The 19,407-nt window shown below is 50.3% G+C and overlaps 2 protein-coding genes across 3 annotated transcripts in view; one reads left to right on the top strand and one right to left on the bottom strand.

Annotated features, from left to right (window-relative positions):
• The window catches only part of LOC128850812 (hydrocephalus-inducing protein-like), a gene marked incomplete at its 3' end in the record, with an annotated part of 54,735 nt that overhangs the window by 10,691 nt on the left and 24,637 nt on the right, over window positions 1-19,407 (top strand). The window lies entirely within an intron of this gene.
• On the bottom strand, window positions 10,054-19,101 carry LOC128850808 (hydrocephalus-inducing protein-like). Of its 2 annotated transcripts, XR_008448081.1 has the most exons (7): window positions 19,012-19,101; window positions 16,039-16,198; window positions 15,767-15,939; window positions 15,125-15,323; window positions 14,703-14,803; window positions 12,125-12,326; window positions 10,054-10,201 (listed from the first exon to the last, which is right to left on the bottom strand). XR_008448081.1 is itself a non-coding variant. In XM_054055824.1 (6 exons), exons 2-5 carry the CDS (start codon window positions 16,093-16,095, stop codon window positions 14,732-14,734), a joined length of 501 nt encoding a protein of 166 aa, XP_053911799.1. In that variant the 5' UTR covers window positions 16,096-16,198; window positions 19,012-19,100; the 3' UTR covers window positions 13,941-14,148; window positions 14,703-14,731. The 2 variants fall into 2 exon arrangements, 1 of the variants encoding a protein (XP_053911799.1); XM_054055824.1 differs by lacking the exons at window positions 10,054-10,201; window positions 12,125-12,326 and adding an exon at window positions 13,941-14,148 and having other exon boundaries at window positions 19,012-19,100.

The raw sequence follows: 19,407 nt of genomic DNA, 5'->3' as shown, positions 1-19,407 counted from the left end.
CCCTGGCTGCAGCCGGAACAACTTTTGCCTTAAGTCTGAGAATGGTAATGCTCAAAAGAACCAGAGGGAAGCAGAAAAACCTGAGCTCACCTTCCCCACCAAGGACTATTGGTCCTTTTGTGAGCTCATACCTTGATTTTTCCCTCATCAGTCCTGCCACAAGACCCTTCCCCATTTGCATGCACCTTCAATAACTGAACCAGACAGTTCTGCTTTCAGCAGGCTCACTGCATCCCAAACAGTATTTGCATTTTGATCGCAACCCAGCACAACTCTAGCGCTTGCAGGAAGGAGGAGAGATGGCCCTTTGGAAATCTCTTACACCTCAAGCACCAAAACCCAGGCTAATAATGACTATAATTGCTGTTCCATTTCAAAGGAGGCTCAGGGCCGTGCCTGTCCGCTGGAGCCCAGGTGCTTCACAACACGAGCTGCTTTCAAAGCACTGCTGCTCCCATGTCTGGCTGGGCAGAGCTGCCTCGTTAGGCAGTGCTTCTTCTTGGCAGCTGGAGCCAGCGAACCACATGCAAGCCAGCGTGCCGGTGGTGAACGCATAGAGATGATGAGCTGCAAGGAAAGTGCGGATACCTGGCTGTGAGGAGCAATGATGACACCTTCTTGCCAACACCCTCCACGTCCACCACCAGTGCCAGTTTGTAACTCTTCAAAGTGTTGGAACATAGAGTGACCTGGTGGAAGAGAAGAGCAGCAAATGCTTCGTCACTCCCAAAAGCTATTGGCTATGCATGGTGTCCTCCAGTTCTCCTTCCACGGTAAGGAAAGGGTGGATTTTGCCCTAGTTCTTCTGCTGGTCCGCACACACATAGACTGGTAGAGCACAGTCTATGAGAGTGATAAAAGTCTTCTGACAATATCTGCTTTGTTAAATACACCACGTAGTTATCGGAGCACACATCAGCTAAATCAAAACACAGTTGGACTAATGCTCTACTCACCACTGTATTAAAAGTAAGGGATCAATTTTTAGTCTTGACTACAATCATGAAAAACCAGAGAAAAACTGTTGACGTCAACATAATGAGCTCAATTTTACAGTGGGAAGCTGAGGGCAAAACGTGGCCCAGCAGACACTGTGCAGTTCACGGGTACCAGAGCTTTTCCAGCCTGCACCGGAGATCTCTGCAGTGAACACAGCTCCTTCTGCTCACCAGGAGAGGCAAAATCAGACCGAGAAGAAAACCAAACTGTTTTATGCAATGACATCTCTCTTTTTAATGGCCACCTTCGGTCCTCATCTTTCCTCTGCCTACAGCAAATCAAAGAAATTGCTCTAAGCACCTCTCAAAACACAGACGGCTTCTTTCCTTGACAATACAGTACAAGACCTTCAGCTTATCATTTTGGAGAGAAAACGGTGCTCCTTCAGAAACGCCCCAGAGTAACCCAGCCAAGAAAAGCCTAACACTAGTGCGTGTCTCTTACTTGTGTATGCTAGCAGCCCTAAAACCCTCTCATACAACAGCAAAGCTTCGGCTCCACCTGCTGAAGCATGTATGGCCAGACAGTTCCCATACCTGGATATCCAAGAATTCCTGGGGGCGGATGGTCCCTCTGCAGGGAGTTATGGTAAATTCAGTTGGCCTGATATACCCTTGAGCTCCCCTTCTCCGGGACAGGTGAGTGTTTCCTGCCATCAGGACAGAACTGGTGGCACTGTGCTCTCCGTTGCCGTCCCCAGGAATGCGAAGGCTGAAGGTCACGGGCATCGAGGAGGTGTTAGTGAGGCGACAGGACAACGTGCGAGGAAAGCCTAGGAAAACGACCCAAGTATGAATTCATGCACCAATTATCCAAGGATTCCTCGTGTGAATATCCTGTTACGATAAAACTGTGCTTGGAGTTTAGCTCTTTTCAATCTCAGTTACAGCTAATTTGAGAAGCTGAGCAAGTGATTAATTGTCACTGAAGTTCCCTTTTATACTGATCACAGAGATTGCTTCCTTGGTAATGCCCGCTCTTAGCAACGCTGAACACCAGAAGTTTTTTCCTCTTTAACTGAGGAGCTCTCTCACACCTCCACCCAAAACAGCATGAATTATGTTTCACTTATGAGTGTGCATCCACACAGACCACTTATTCTGAACACTGAATCCATAAAATTCCCCGTTAACTCCGTGAACAAGTAGAATATTGGCACTGAGGAGAAGCTACAGGAAGATAAGGGACGGATGAACTTGGGAACTACAGCATGAGGAAACGCACTCCAATGCGGTTTCTTTAGGCAGGATCCTTACGGCATCTCTGGTTTGGGTCAACCAGGCTGAGCATGGGACAACTTGCAGGTCGCTCCACAGGAGGCAAGCCCGGTGCTGGCTTAGGAATTAGCAAGAGCTGTGCCTCGCCTGACCTACCTAATGGGGACACGGCATCCACACTGCACACTGGCTTTGGTTATTGCCCGCAAAGGTATCAGCTTTCCATTCTGCACGTGACACAGCCACCCCCGGCCGGGCCGCTCTGCAGAGACAGGACACCGGCCACAGCCTGCTCTGGAGCGGCCATCTGGCCTGGCTGGCAGCTCTGCGAGAAGGAGGCCTCTCCCACGGCTGCTGACCAAGTGCCACTGGAACGCAGCGGGGAGGGAAACCAGCTGCAGACACAGCACGGAGCTCATCTGAGCCATCGACAGTGACGCCAGCAGGGAGGCGGGGGACACAAAAAGGACAAACCCAGACCTCACAGCACCGAACGGGACCGAAGTCTCCAGACACGGACAGCAGTTATCAGCACAGCCAACAGCTGCCTTCAGCTGCAAAGACCTTGTCAATGAAATCAGATTTAGTAGCGCCAGTCTCCTATTACATAACCATATTTCTGCCCGGTGCATTTCTTACTGTTTCATTTTCTCAAAAGGAAACAAAGAAGTGCCAGTGTGAGGATGTAGGGAGGGGAGGAAGTGGCTCAGAAACGCAGTGAGTTTTGTTAGAAGGTCTGTGAACAGAGGCACCCTGAGCACAGAATGAGAACGGCCCTTCAATCAATCCACGAGTGATTTTGCACTTAAACCGGAGAACATCTCAGTAGAAAACCTCTTCTGAGACCGAGATGCAAAACCAGAATCTGCATTTCAATGGAGATGCTCTGGTTGCTCAGCCACGGGCTCTGTCAGCAGAGCTGGCCTTTCATCAGGGATGGAGCCCACATCTCCAAGACCATCAGTGCCTGATGAAGATCCAACGTTTGGGCATATTCGCTGGTTGGTGATAACAAGGTGCCCTTGTAGTGCTACGTGATATCTCACGCTAAAGGTCAGGTGGGAAACTGTGGCATCAGGAACATTCACCCAGAGCAGCTATAGCCTCGCATGTAGCGCAAATTCCCTTCTCCTACAGTCCCATACCCTGGGCCCTTCTGGGACGTGGACTTTCACAGTCATTCTGCTGCCAAGGATCAGGAGGCTGGGGTGGACAGACTATGAGGGACACCAGGACACACTCATTTCCTATTCCTTTGCTCCCATTTGACCTCATGGTGGCCGAATGCTGCCTAAGCAACCAGCAGCCCTGGTCTAACACCCCAAAGGCCGCTGCAGAGGAACACAAGTGACGCATGTTCTCATGCTGCAGTGCTCCACATTGGCCACACACAGACCTCTCAACTCAAGGTCCCAGCCCAGGGTGCACTCACCAAACGAGACGTCACCAAAGTGGAGAGAAGGTACATCAAAATGCAAAGTTGGTCCAATGACACAGCCCCTGTGAGGACAAAGACAGGCATTAGCTTGGTTAGAGACGTGCAAAGCTTTCAGCTTGCATTACCACTCAGATCAACAAAACCTGGTCTCAGAACCATGGTGAGTTTCAAATCAACCAGTCACCCTTGTGCTCAGCATCACATCCGTGTGGACAGGAGGCAGCCCAGGCAAAGCAGCTGGCAGCTGAGAGCCGCTGATGCGGCTGAGGGCACTGCGCCGGGCAGGGTTTGCCCTCAGGTTGCTGCTGGCCCTATGAAGGACTGTGAACAAATGATGGCTCTGTGCCTCAGTTTCCCCATCTGTAACGTGGAACTAATGTTTCCATGGAGTACAAGGTCTTCTCCTCAGATGATTTGGATCCACACAATCATTAGGCATGCAGGATTTTGAAACGCTAATCCAGGAAAGTGCCCAGAATCCCGTCGACCGCAACAAGAACAGCAACGTCCTACACAGCGGCCACGTGAATCTTGGAGGAAAGTACCAGCTTGGCACTGAGGCACCAGCTCACACCCAAGAGCAACACACGTGTTAAACCAAACACGGGCGTTCTGGACCCACTACACCTTCTCACCCATTCTTAAATTCAGCAGCCAGAATCCAAGCTCCCAAACTCACCAACATCCACTGAAATCAGCACTTGGAGCTGCACACCATTCACTAATTTATTTCATGGTTGATGCCACTCAATGCCAGCTCTGCCTCTTAGTTAAAAATCAAGGACCACAGTGAACAGCACGTGCTGGTTTTGCTCACAGGACTGCCACTGGTTCTGTTCTGCACGTGAACAGACCCCAGCATCCTGCAGGAGGGACTTGTGTTCATCCACGGTGTCCCCCTTTCTAAACACCAAAGAAAAAAGCATTCAAGCCTTGTAAGTTTAGTTTCCCAGTAAAGAATAATCACCTCCGCTTTGGGCATCTTCTGATTGCACAGACAAAAAGCACTCAGAAAAAGTGACTTCCAGGGGTTTCAATCCACCGCTAATAAGAATCTTGAGTCTTGGAGCTGAGGCAGTTCCTGAGGATGCCAGGTAGCAAACCTCTGCTAACGATGAAGTTCCCTCTCCAGAGATGTCACGGAATCAGACTGAACTTCCCAAGCCCCAACAGCTGACTTTGGATGGAGCAAAGCCAGCAGACACACTTTCCATTACAGCACATCCCAGGAGAGGATAGAAAACAACCTCCAAACCAACCACAACAGGGAATCACTCTGGGACACTGCCCAGGATGAGCCTTGCCAGCCAATGGCTGCCATTTCGGCTGAAGGCACTGCGTCTCTGAGCAAGTTACACCTCAACGACTGCCAGAAGGCTCAGGCAAGGAGACAACCCAGAGCTCTGGGCACCACAGCCTATAACAGTACAGCCTGCAAGAAAATGGGGGGAGAGGAGGTGGTTTTGGCAGCATCAGTAGTTTACAATAGCAGTAAATAATGCATTTATGAAGGGAGATCAGGGTCCTTGCAGAGCAGGGAGGTGGGAGAGGAACCACATGAACTCTCATCCTCGTTCCTTCCTTTGCAGCCCAGTGTCCCACCAGCCAGCTCGCCTCCATTCAAAAGAACTGGGAGTTTGGCTCCATCGAGGTGCTCAAAGCTTCCCAAAGAGGGAGGCTGAGCTTGTCCTCGTAGGCGGGTATCCCCAAGGAATTTGAAAACAAATACCTGGAGTTGTGGGGCTGCAGAACGAGAGATAAAAGATCTTTGAAATCAAGGACGCAGCTGACACCTCAAAGAGGAGTGGACTACAATGGGAATTACTGCCAAGGGACAGTTGTATGGGAGCAGATGGGGATGCTGGGGCACCATCCGACCCGCTGCATAGGAGCCACCATCCAGGAATAGGGGAGTACACGGCTGAGGATGAAATTCAACAAAGTAACACCAATCCCCTTTCACTGAGACATACGCTCTGCACTCACGAGACAGAACGGGTTGTGCTGACACAACAGCGTAGAGAGTGGCCACAGGGAAGGGGAGGACGTGGTGGGCACTGGGAGCCAGGGCACTGATAGGGAAAAAGGATAACTTCATTTGGTAATGGGGAAATGAAAAGACCACTGTCCCGCTGCCAGCTCTTTCCTTCCTCAGGAGCAAGGCCATCGCGGGGCAGAGGCAGTGGCACTATCCAGGAAAAACTCTGTTTCACCTGTCATCAGCACATCTTTACAAGCAAAACCTGCCCTCCCACAAGAAGAGAGCTGCTTATGCAATAACATCCTGTGACCAATTTTGGGGCAGGGACAGAGGAGATCAAATTATTTGATTGTGAAATGTTCCTTCCTGATCTCCAAAAATAGCAGCCTTTTCCCTCCAAACACAAAGCCAACATAATTGTCTCTCTACTGAGGTCAACAGCCCCTCTCACCACTCTTCTCTAGCAAAGTATTAACCACGCTGTTCTTTTATCCATTTCCCTCAGCTGTTGGTAATATCAACCATGGATTCCCTTTATTTCTTTACTGTTTTGATCTAGCGCCTCCCAACAGCAGCAGCCCAGCAGCCCGGATGCTGAGGACGCACAGGCAGCCCCAGAGCTCCAGGGCACTCAGCATCAGCTTTCCTGCCAACACCATGTTATCCCCCAGCCCACGCTTAAGACTGGCTGGGACAAGCTTGCAGGCTGCTGGGATCCCGAGAAGGGAGCTTTGCCTCTCCGATCATCAGTTTTTCTTTCCCCCTCCTCCCTTTTGCTTGGTGAGGGTTATCTTTGCAGTGGCACCAGCCCATGGCACGATGCCCAAGTCCTCGGGACAGCATTTGCTGCTGGGCTTCCCAACCCCCGCACCAGCGCTTTTCTGCCTGCAGAAAGGAGGCACCGGAGCTCTCCCTGCGCAGGCGCTGGGAGGACAGCTTCTCCCAACACATTAGCACGAGAGATGAAGCTGAGGCTGCTGCTGCCGCCCATTTTGTATGCATTATTAACAGAGGATTTTAAAAACACTGCTTCCAGCTGCAGAATCGCCCCAGGCTGCCCCAGCCTTCAGCCACCTCCCAGGCCCTGCTGGCCTTGCTGTGTGTTCAGGTGGGACGTCTCTGACCATCCCTGCCCAGAGCTGATACCATCACACTGTCTGCCAGGGCCCACGGGCAAAGAGCTCCCTGTAGGAAGGAATCACTCCAGGTCCTGGGAGCCCAGGCTGGGCGGCAGGCAATCCCACAACTTTCCTCTGCAGCCTTCAGGCAAACTCTTTTCCATCATGGAAATCACTTAAAGCCCTGGGGTTCTCACACAGTGGTAGCAAAGGGTCACAGCAAGAACCCACTGCTGCCAAATTCCGTGCACACGGCATCCTGGAAAATTACAGAGCCACCAACCATGAAGGCAGAGCTGCTTCCCACAAGGACTCAAGGCTTTTAGAGCTGCGCCGGGTATTGAGAGCATCAGAGGCACAGTCACTTCCCCTTGTAGAGAACCGCACTTCATTTGCTGCTGGAATTGCAGGATTCAAACTGGAGTCAAGCTGACCGCTGACCCTTCCTAGCAATTACACAACAGCAGAGTGAGCTGAGAGACTAAGGAGCCATACCTGAAACGTCACAGCAGACTGTTTGTTGATAGACTCTGGCTTCTCGGGGTTTGAAGATCACATTAATTTCAACCGAAGAATTTGGCAAGACATCTCCCTCCTAAAATAGACGCAGATGACAACTCATGCATCTTCAAATGTTACATTTCTTGTTTTCAGCCCTGGCCCTGGAGCACTTTTCAGAGCATCCGTGCAGAACAGAGCCAGCAATATCTGTCACCAAAATTTATAGGAGAGTTTGGAATCAGCTGCAAAATAAACTTTCTAAGTCCCCTACCTTTACCGGCACCTGGGAGAAGCATGTGGTTAAATTCAGGCTATAGTGAAGGAACCAAAGTGGCTCATACTCCAGCAAATCAGGCAGGATTTCTTCAGAAGTACCAGGCACTCTAAGGGACCTCTCTCCTCCAAATCTTCAGCTCTAGCTCTGTGGCACTATGGCTACAGGAACGCTTTGACTCGGATCAGAAAAGACTGAGCAAATAAAACGTATTTTTCCTCCATTCTCGGTTACAAAAGTGCTGCACTTCCACCCTTCCCCTGCACAGGTACCTAAAAGTACATAATGCGCCCCGTGAGCCGGGGCTCTCGGCACCCGCAGAACAAGCCCTCCTGCTCCGGATCCTTCCTGCTGACGGCTGTTTCTGCCCTGTGCCGTGAGCAGTGAGCCACCACGCAGGCTCTTCCAGCCGACTGATGGCCTGAAGGAGTCAGATGCATCCTGTTTCTCTCTGCAAGGTGCATACATTCCTGTTTCCCTGAACACAGGCTCGGATAAGAAGAGGTGGGATTTGCTTACAGCTCCACACCTCTTTCTATGAAGAAACTCTTTTCCTTTTCACGCTCTTCCTCAGGGATTTAAGACTGGGCCATGCTAGCAGTGTGTCCGCAACTGTCTGCTATCTCCTCAGGGCCTTCTCCCTCTGCGTCTCTCCCAGACAGAGCCCCGGCACTGGTGTTCAGCCCCGGGAGCCCTGCTCGTGATTTTGGAGACAGCCCTGGTTTTGGAAGCCTCTCAATCAATCCTTGCAACTGGTTTAAACAATAGCACCACTTCCATCCTCTCAAGCCCTGGCCTGATAAATGTCTCTTCACGTATTGTTGACATAAATATGTGCACCTCTGACAACTGTCATGTTTCTCTACCAGGAATGAGGAGTTGAACAGAGATATTTTTCTGTCATTGAAGTGAGGCTTTGACTCTGCTTGCTGCTGGGCATCCTCAGTGCCTTCTCCAGAACTCCCACAGCATAAATATTAAATAACTGTAACGCTTTCTGTTCAACTTAGCGCTTACGGCTCAAAGGGCTGTCCCCACACAAATCACAGAGCTGTGACGCAGGGAGTTATTGGGCTGCAGCTGCAAATAATTCCCTAAGGCACAGTCCGCTCAGAGTCAACAGAAGAGAGGCAAGAACGGGTGGAGGAAACTGTTGCCAACACCAACAAACCACCACCGCCACCACAGTAAGAAGAAAACAGAAGTCTAAAAGCATTAAGTCACTTGGAACCCTCTCAAAACCTGGACCAAGCACATTTGCTAAATCAAACTTTTCATATTTCTACCCAGAAAACAACTGCAGGAAGATGAAGTCTTATGACACAACAGACTTGCTTGAAGCAGCAAACCGGGGACATCAGCCTGCAACCCGCAGTCACCGTGCTGCATATCAGAGCCTTTGGCTCCCACAGGGATGCTGCAGGGACATCATCACCTGCAGTACCAGGACTCAGAGCTGTGGGCAGACAGACTCAGGACCCCACCTTAATGTACTTCACAAACTGAAGAGCAGGTTAAGCTACTTGTGGAGACACAGTCCAACTGTAACGAAGCAGGAGCCCTCCAAAACTAGCGCTGACACAGCACACGATGCTCTTCATGCTCAGCTGATCAGCTCCCACGCTCTACAATTTCCCTATCACTCTGACACAATCTCACGGTCACATCATGGTGCTGTCAGCTACAGCGGCACAAAACTGCAGTTGTGCTGACATTGGTGGCTCTCAGCCTTACAGGAGCTACAGGAGAAACCGAGAGGAGAACACGATCCCCTTCCAAGGGGGGAGGAAATTCCATTTCATCTGTCTTAAATAAAGAAGAGGTTGAGATTATTCTAGAGTCTACTCCAAGATGAGAAGGGATTTTGCACTACTCAGACAGCAGGCATTCTTCGTCTCACACCATGCAAATACTCAGAATCAGGGCCCTGGTTGATTGAAGGACTTGCGGCTTTGCTTGCAGAAACAGAAAAGCTCTACCTATGTGCAACAGAACTCAAAAAGTCCTCGTGTCCAGGCTCACAGGTGACACTGGAAGGCAGATTCAGGCATGGTCAAAGTCCAAGTTATGTGAAGGGACCGGTATTTCTGTGATTAAACTTGGCTTGCATTTAGCCTTCTTACCACAGACCATCTCATTCTGCTGATCAATATGTGAACCAACAGTGCTCTAAGACCTTTTGCTAATCCCCTTACGCTACGGGTAAGATGTGCCCTTACGTGTAACAACTGATACCTCTGAAGGCTGTAAGGACACTTAAGTGCCTCAATTTACAGCCCTTGCAACAGAGTTCACCTTCAGGCAGCTCTGACCGCCTGCCAGGAGCCCGCAGTTCAGAAATGCTTTTTGCAAGAAGTTCTCCCAGACCCGTGAGATAAACCTGGACTCTTCTTTCTCAGCACACCCAACCAGCTGATGCGGGATTGTCAAGTGACCTTGTCAGGGAGGAGAGGCACGAGGAGAAGCAAGGGAGCTTCTCAGCTATCGCTTACCACAGGGTCAATGGTGAAAACATCGTTTGAGAACAGCATGGAGTCTCCTTGCACTTTTGCCCTCTGGTTCTGGAAGCTGTGGGAGAGAAGACGAGCGTGTTCTCGGGGAGTGGGGACCCCCGTGCACTCCTTGAGGAAAGAATCCATCTCATTCTCCCGCCTCTGCAGCCTGTGGCACAGCCTGCGGGGAGAGACAAACCAAGCAGATCATTTCATAAGCAACATCTTTGCACTCACCGTCATGTAAACACAAGGGCAGCAACACGCTCGGGGAGGAACAGCAAGAGCTCCGCAAGGGGCTGATCCTGTGCCACGGGGTCCCAAGGGATCCAACTGCCATTTGCTGTCCTCTGGCACGGCAGGCAGTTTTACTCCACACTTACAAGCTAAGAAGAGGTTTCATGAAAGCCAGCAGCCCTCGAGAGCACGAGCTGGCTCAAAGCCACTGCCACGACTGATGGAGAATCCAACAACAACTTCAGCTGGCTTCTCCTACCATCGAGCTGCGCGGCAGGAGGCAGATAAAGACCAAGGAGCACCCACTGCAGTGCTTCACTGGGAAGGGAAGAAAGAGCGGCATTTTTGCTGCAGGTTACCAGCATCGCTCTTTTCATCTTCCCTTTCCGACTGGCAGGGATAAGCAAAGTGTATCTGCTCTCTATGCTGCCTTCCAGCAGAGCATCCCACAACACTTAAAAAGCAGATGAACTAATTCAGGTATCGCATCAACTCGGTGAAATTTAATGGGTTTACACGCATGAAAACAGAGGCCCTGAGAACGGAAGGGGCATCACCTCTGAATCCAAACCCTTAACTCTAGCCTTAAACCACCTTTTCTTCTTCCTTTTTGGCCTTCAATGCAGAGCTTTGATGCAGCTCATCTCTCCCACACTTGGTAGTTGTAGCAGAAATCATTCACAGCCAAGAGAAGAAAAGGGAGCACGGCTGCAACGTAGCTGCTTCGCAGCTGGCAGACTGCTCTCCTCCCTTCCCACTCCATCCCCTGGCCATGAATAACCAGCAGGAGACAACTCTTGAGGGATGAATGGAAGGCTCCATGTGCAGCAGATGGAGGTGCAGCAGTACAAACAGGATAGCTAAATCCAAATGCAGATAGAAAGGAACCACGGTCATGGAAGCTTCGAGCTGCACACAGAGCCATGGCCAAATGCTGTCACCAACACCAAAAATCCTCACTTCAGCTCACTCCCATAGAGCGCAAGGAGAAATGTTTCTCCAGGGCTGACAGACAGTGGAACGCTCGCTTTGGCCTTCAAGGCGTTTCTCACCTAATTACACTGAATCTTATTTGCTCAGAAGCCCTTAAAAAGTGTGCAGGTTTAGGACAGTTTCCTGGTCAGTGATGGGTTCAGACTAATCCTAGAGACTTACATCCATCCAAGGCTGAGAAGTCACACAAGGATTTCACAAATCACCCAAGCTCTTGTGTGTAATTTCCAATTCACCTGCTCAGCTGTGTTTCTCTGCTGTCCTAAATGGCAACTGCAAAGTTTCACCAACGATACCCTTTGAAGAACCCGCCCCATCTCTCACTACCACGAAGACACGGGCAGCTGAAGCCCAAATGCGCTTCCCGGTGCTGTGCCGTCCTATCTTCCCCACAGAACCCCCCACCTCCAAACTCTCAGGAAGGACACAAACACCTTATTCTGCTGGAAACTAGGACCAAAGCGCTCTGCTCTGCACCGTGCTGGGAAAGCAGTTGCCACATTATCAAAGCCGGAGCAGAAGCAACTGCAGTGACTGTCACAATAGTTCTGTTCCCTGAAGCTACTGATACTTCCTCAGCCTCGTGGACCCTCTGTAGCCCACGGATCTCTGGACCTCAGTGGTCTCTGCTCCCACAAAACACAAATTTGCTGTCTAGTCGCTGCAATCAAACTTTCCTCCCCAAAACACCCATGCTCGGCTGGAGCAATGGGAAGTGCTGAGCTCCGTTATCCTGGAGCTCTGTGACATCCCCTGACACTGTGCATGCTTTACTTGTCCTAAACCATTCCAAAGCACTGACATCACTCTGAGGCCATACGTGAGTTTCACCCTTGTGCAGAGCATCCAACTGAAAGGAGTTTTACAAACAAACCTCAGCTTCCGCTGATCTTCCAGTTCCCGAGTAGCAACAGCCTTCCACTGGAAGTGGGCTGTAATTCCACTTCGATTGTGGAGGACCACAGAGCTGCGGTTTGCCATAGTCAGGTAAGTCTTCTCAATTGCCAAGAAGCTCCTCTTCAGCCCAATGCTGACATCTACGGCCGATCCGTAAAGGCTTGTGCAGCTACCTTCACCTGGAACAAAGCACAGGAGAGTCTTTGCTCACCTCACTTGCTGATACTAGAACAAAGCAAACCACCGGCAGCAGAAGAATTCATGATGGCATTCCACTGCAGATGGAAAGCAAAAAGAGAGAGCAGAAACACAGAAGCTTCAGAGTATTTAAAAAGAAATCTGAATGGAAAGCAACTGAATTCGAATAAAATGCTGCCTACGTTCTAAGATATAAATAATCTATTGAAAGGTCAAACCAGAAGCCCAGAACAAAATGGAAGAGATGACGGATGCCCTCAGCTGACAAAGGAACCTCATCCACTCCTGATCTCCACACATGCAATATTGGTTTTGTGCAGTTTGAAGTAAAATTTTGTAACGCTTTCTATTTCTTTATGGCAAAGCAGGACGGAAATACTTGACTACTGCAGTTCAGAAACTCTTCAAATGCCTGGCGAGCAAGATTCACCACCTGCTGCATCACTCAGTAGCTGGTAAGCGCGTCGCAGAAACGTGCCAGACATTTCCTGGGTATTTATTTTGGTAGTGACAATGAGATCTGGAAATCCCAGAGGAAAACTGTAGAGTGATTGACAGGTTCTTGCCTACATATTTCCCACAGTGAAAAACAGCAGCCTGCTCCAAGAGCGTCTTAGAAGCCTGCTTCAACAGCCTTGCCAGGCTCTGCGGGAAGCTTCTCTTGGACCCTCACAATTCACAGGAGAAAAGTCAAATCCTCTTCTGAGACTTGTTTTGACGGAGAATACACTGAGGCAACTCGGGTAGCCCCAGTCAGACAGCAGGCCTTTGCTGCAGTCTTGACCTCGGCTCCCACAGCAAGACCTCTGGGACCAAGCAACTCTCCACTCACTACCAGCCAGCCGGACTGCTTTCCTTGCAGATGTGGTGTCAACAAAGCATTACTATTTCCAGTTCAGCAAACTGGAAAACTGGTGAATGTCTTCTGATGTGGGGGTCCACAGCGGGCTGGGGACCCCTGCTTACTGCACCCGGAAGGAGATCATGGGACGGGAAGTGGGCAGACAATATAGGACCGTGCAAGAAAGTAGTACCATCTATTCACAAATTGTTTATGTATAAGCTAATCCAATCATGCGGAGACGCGTGTGTTAATAAAGGGTATAAGAGGCGCGTGTAAGATCAAGCCTGCGCCCGCCAGCCATGTAACACCAATAGAGAAACTTGCTGCCACATCACCGTGTCGTGTCTCAACAGCGACAGGTATCTGTGGCTTCCAGCTTGAAACTGGGGAGAAAGGGAAGAAACAAAGACACCTGCAGCTAAAAGTACCAGTGCCACCAGCACAAACAGGACTTTTCAGGGACCATAAAAGCATGAAAGAGTAAGAGTGCAGCTGTGCTCGGGGAATCCCAGATCTTGACACTGAGAGCAGTCACTCACAAATGTTGCAAGCTACTGTTAACAGCGCATTTTTTCATTCCCTCCTTTAAAAAGCCTCATGAAGAGAAATGAGCTGACCCTTGAATGAAGAAAATGAATCTCAGTGGTGAGGGGCTTAAATTTTAGGGTGTCTCTTTCTGGTTCCCGCTCAGCTGTGAAGAACTGCTGGGGTGGGCCTGGATTCCCTATGATGACACTTGGGACTGGAAAGCCCAGATGTTGTATGTACCCGAACTGTGAGGGTGCCAGCACGGACAGAAGGAGAACGCAGGCCTGGGCAGATGGTGGCACCATGCATTCACAGACCAGGCAGCTGGACCCACCCGTACACTATCTCGTACTTCCCTCTGTTCTTCAGAGTCAGCACTTGCTTTGCCTCAACCAGGATTTTAAGGGCTCCAAAATCCACATAACCTCTACCTGCAGAAAACCCACACAGCAAGGTAAGAAATGGTGAATATTTGTGAGCTGCTGTAGACTACACCAGGTGACAAGAGACATCTTTGGAGTTTTCCGGTGGCACAAAATCCTTCTCAGCAAGTTTCCTTTTGTGGAAGTTTTCTCATTCTGCTTTGCTGCCCTGTCTCTTTCTCAGAGAATATCTGAAGGGTTTTGCAGCTAAGGAGCTCAGCTTCCATCTCCTGGCTTCCAAGCACAGACCCATCACCTTTACAAGCTGTGACAAGCCTTCAGGTGTCCCCGGCTGCTTGTTCACATCACTGCCATTTCAAAGCCCCCATATCGGTCTGCACAGAGTTACAAACTTCCAAGTTTGAAGGTCCAAGACTCGGGGCTGCCTTTGTGCCCTGACAGTGCTTCACTCCTGGCAGCCTGCAGAATATGTGCGCTATGTACCGGCGCCATGCCTGCGTGCTATCCCATCCCAACCCATCCCATCCCATGTGCTTTGGCTGTCCCTCTGCCAAGGCAGTTCAAGGCACCTGGATTCCTTTGTTCTGGGGGCATCCACTGACCTGTAGAAACGTTGATGTCCAGACCAATGTCATAGGCCTCCGCAAAGACTTGGACAACTTTCAACCTGAACAATGCCCAGGAGTTTTTCTGCATCTGAAACCTGAGGCAGCAAGAAACAAACAGTGCTTAGACCATTCTCCTAAACCCTTTTGGTAGACAACACATGGGTCCTTGTCTCTGCCGGCTGCTTGCACCATGGCCTCCCCTCCTTGGCAAGCATTTGTGGATTCCTAACCTGTTTCTCTCACAGGCTGATGGTATCCAGCAGTGAGAGTCCCATGCTGCTAAGGGCCTGGGGAGGCAATGCAGGTACAAAGGCCTCTCATGAAGGCTCATCCTTTTGCCCTCTTTGCCGGGTGCCTTTCAAGCACAGTCTCCATCCCTAAAGGCACGGGGTTGCCCACCCCCGAGTCCTTCTCACCTCTACTTGGAATGTCTTCTTAATGTCGTCAACCTTTGTGGCCTCGAAACACAAACGCATGCCAAACTCTGAGCAGGGACCAATGATGCCTGCATCCTGCGACACTGAGAAGCCCTCCCCAAGGCCTTCCAGCCCACGGATCCGCCAGGCCACGGGCAGCGGGGTAGGCTTGTGCAGGACCACGGTCTTGCTGTCCGTCCTGCAGAGACTGGAAGACACACAATAACTGCCTGCTCGACAATCACGCCAGCCCTGCAACTCGGAGCAGTCCTTCCCACGCCTCTGAAACCCCAGCTGAATGTCTCCTCTCTGTCACAAGTCTCAGAGGTGAGGGCCTGGGCTAAAAGCGTATCTGACAGAAGGCGGATAAGGAGGAGCAACGGGACGGCTCAGTGAAGCAGCACACAAGTCACAAATGCATCAGGATGCCCATGGCACAGCAGTGCTCCGGCTACAAAGCTGTGGCTGTCATGGGATCTCGGAGCCAGCAAAGAACCGTGAGCAAGAGCCTGAGAACTGCTGGAAGGAGGAGGGATGTTAGTCCAGCCTCCGATTTGAGTGGCCACACAGCCAGCAAGAGAAGCTGAAGGGGACCTGACTGACAGCACTGGTGTCCATCAGAGCGGCCGCAGGATGACTGACCTGTGCAGAAGCAGCCTGTTGAACTGCACCTTCTTGGGGCTGACCTCCAGCTTCACCTGCACTCCCTGGCAGCACAGGCGGAAGACCACTGGGTCTGGGTTGTCCTCAATACAGCAGATGAGGTTGTCTTCCTTGAGCCCAGTTGAAGTGGGGTACGCCCAAATGCTCAACTCCTGGCCCGGTCCCCCAAAAAGAAACACAATAAAGCATTCAGTGAGCAGAAGGAACAGCTTTTCTGCAGGTGCCTGCCCTACCTGCCCATCTTCTCCTACCTGCTTCTCATTAGGTTTAAGCCTTATGCTGGGAGGGTCTAAACGGAACACGTCCATTCTGCGATCGTGTTCAAAGCAGAAATGCACCTCTGCTTCCAAGGATGTGATGTTGAGGATGTTGATCTTCTCAAAGTTGCTGGGACAATGCTGTGCCTTGTACCTGTCCACAAGAGGGGAAAAGGCTGCAGAGGAGACCGTTGCCTTTATCATACATTGCCGAAAGCGCTGTGTCCTGGCTGCAGGATGCTGCACTGGGAGACCACGGTCTACAAAGCAGGCTAAGAACAAGGATCCCTTTCAGGGGGACGTTGCATGCTATGAGGGTGCTCCTTGTGCGTTGGAATAGTTAAAGCAAACCAGGCACATGGATTCTTCCCTCTTCTTTGTTTGGTTTTAAAAATAGTTTACCTTATCTCTTTCAAAAAAAGTCATGAGACCGCCCTGTATTTCGTGGGTGAACTCAAAGTCGTGAGGAAGGAAACAAAAAGGATCAATTCCCAAGACCAATGCTAAATCTCTGCTAAAGGTCCCTTCTCTCAGGCGTGGAAAAGAATTTGGAGTTCAAGTGTTAAACAAAAAACAGGAACCCCAAACCATTCATCAGCGGGGCTAAAAATCCTCCTTTGCTTTGTAAACCGTTTGGATTCCTTGAGTGGTCAAAATGCCACCAGCTCTCCAGAGCTCCCATGGTGACAAGAACTGTGCCTTCAACATCAAATAATTTAAAAAAAAAAAAGAGCAATGTCAAAAGCAGAAACACGCCAGCAGCTACAAGGACAACTTTTTTAGGCAGGCTTTCTCCAGCAGTGAGAATCAGGAAAAGGCAATTATTATCTGGATTCCTCTGCAGGTTCCCCCTCTTCCTCCCGGCATGTCAAATTGTAATGTTTTAGTAATACTACAGACTAATGAGTGGTTTACAAAGGCATCAGCAGAATAATTGCTCCTTCTGTCTCCCTGTAGAGCTCAAAGCAGCTGAAAGTTGTGGCTCTGGCCCTCAAGGCACCCACCACACAGGAAGATCAGCTCCATCCCTCTCCGGCTCCTTCAAAGCTCATGTGCCTTTTGTCTGCTTAAGTTCTCTCCAGCTCCTTCAAAGCTCATGTGCCTTTTGTCTGCTTAAGTTCACCCATCCATGGTCCTTCAGCCCCAAGTACCTCCCAAGTATCTGCCTGGGCCTGCCCTGAGTTGTGCCCCTGGGGCAGCATGTCCATGAAAGCACAAGACCCTGGAGATCCCATCCCAACTGTCCCATCTGTCTGCGGTTGTTATCCTCTCTTGGGTAGAACGGCACAAGATGTTTTTCACTCCCATACAGCAGTTTCTTGAAACCTTATTGGCTTTTGTAGCCTCATCAAAAGCAGTGAAGCTGGTCAGAGGAGACAAGCAAGCAGCGTGTAGTCCAAGGTGGAGAGCCTGTAGTAGCTGAAGGTCAGTTTTGAACTTCTACATGCCTGCACAGCCAGCGAGAAACCTCGGCAGGCAGCTGCAATGACAGCGGGTCAGTGGCTTCAAAGCTAAGCAAAGCAGAAGCTGTTTCTTCTTGTTTATGCACTGCTCTGGGCTTCCTGGATGGCTTCTCTAAATTAGAGAGCGCTTGCAAAACTAGTTCTGCATAGATTGGTATCAAACAGCTGCAGTGTTGTAGCACTCGATAAATCAGAGTGCACAACACCAAGCAGACCACAGGCAGACATCAGGGATAGCTGAAAACCTTCTAATTAATCCTGAACTGCCTGCTCATGGGATATTGTGCTCCTCTGGTGTTGGAGAATGGCTCGAAGAACAAGGACATGGCTCTTTAAAAATGCTACATTCAAGCAAGGCATAGGCCTGCACAATAGGCCGAATGGAGGAGTACCGAGAAGCTGCACAATCATGTTGATAGCGCGAACTGGCAAGGACAGTGCGGCCTTGACTAGCTCCATAAATAACCTTAGGGAACTAGCTGAAGAAAGTATGAGAAAGTAGCTTAAGCTGAAACCGCAAGTAGCAGGACTCATGCAAAAACCTAACCCTTAGGCTTCTTCGCCAATTAGAGTAGGACTAGTAGGCATAATTAACTCACGCTGTATAGAACTGAGCTATCTGAAGGCAATAAACGGAGCCTGCTTATAACTCATATTGAGTTGTGCATGTCTTCCTTTCTCGACAAAAAACAAGGGCCTCTGAACCTCCCTCACAACAAGCCAGCACCACTGCACATCACGCCTACTGACAATCCATCTGGTTTGGTGAAGAAGGGGCTGCAGATGACAATCCACTAACTTAGAAACACTCCGAAGCGCAGTGGCAACGCCAGCACAGAGCCCAGCTCCCTGCAGCCAGTGTCTACATCAGAGGGCTTGCCACTAAAACAGAGGGAAGAGGTTCTCATCCTTTCTCTGCTGGGAACCATGGAGGTGGACCCAGCTGTCCTTGTGCCACTTGTCCTAGACACTTGCGGCCTTTGCTCTGTAACCTCTCTGAGCTCAACCAAGGTCTCCGGAGCAGGGAAACCCTTCACGGATACTGTCTTGGTGATTTACCCCTGGAAGGCTTACAGACCTCTTTTTCCTCTCACGTTGAACTTGTCGTATGTTGTTACTAAGCTGAGTTATTAAGCCCAGCCCATCATCCTACCAGGAGACAGAGGGGAGCTCACAGCCCTGCTCCAAATTCAAATCATCCCCCAAACTTCCCCCAGTCAGCGAGCTCCTGTCCTTGCCTGGCTCACCTGCACCAATGCTGTGGACAGCTGCCTGGTGGCTAATTAATGAGCCACAATTGCTTGCCCGAGCTCTAACGCTAGAGAGTAAGGTCAGCCTTACAGCTGCAAGCAGTCACGAGCTGAGTGCTGCCTACACTGATGTGGAAGGTTGAAGAATTAATAAAAACATTTCCTGCAAGCTCTGCTGGAAACAGAAATACACATGGGAAAGCTTGAGGGCTTGAGAAAGAATAGTTGAGAGGCAAGGTGACGAAGAGCCTCACCTTTCTCATCTTTCACCGCTGCCTCCCCGGCTTTCCAAGAAGCATAATCCTGGGACAGGTTCACAAAATAGATATGAGGTTGTTTTCTGACAGCTTTAAGCAGGCAGAGGAGAGCAGACGCCATGTTGCCTGCAAAGAGGGTCTCCAGGCTGTCAAACACCACTCCCTGGGAGCAGTCACTCAGCTGAGGATAAAGTCCAAATGTTGAAGGACAACAGCCAGCGCTGCTCCAGGTGCATCAGCTTTGCTCTTTCCCTTAGTGATGACACCAAGCTGAGTGGTGCAGTTGCCACACCGGAAGGACGGGATGTCATCCAGAGGGACCTGGACAGGCTGGAGAAGTGGGGCTACGAGAACCTCATGACATTCAACAAGGCCAAGGGCAAGGTCCTAAAC

The sequence above is a fragment of the Cuculus canorus genome, unplaced genomic scaffold (genome assembly GCF_017976375.1).
Source record: "Cuculus canorus isolate bCucCan1 unplaced genomic scaffold, bCucCan1.pri scaffold_82_arrow_ctg1, whole genome shotgun sequence".
Classification (NCBI taxonomy): Eukaryota; Metazoa; Chordata; class Aves; order Cuculiformes; family Cuculidae; genus Cuculus; species Cuculus canorus.
The sequence above is the reverse complement of the archived record's forward strand: the minus strand, read 5'-3'. Positions and strand labels throughout refer to the sequence as shown.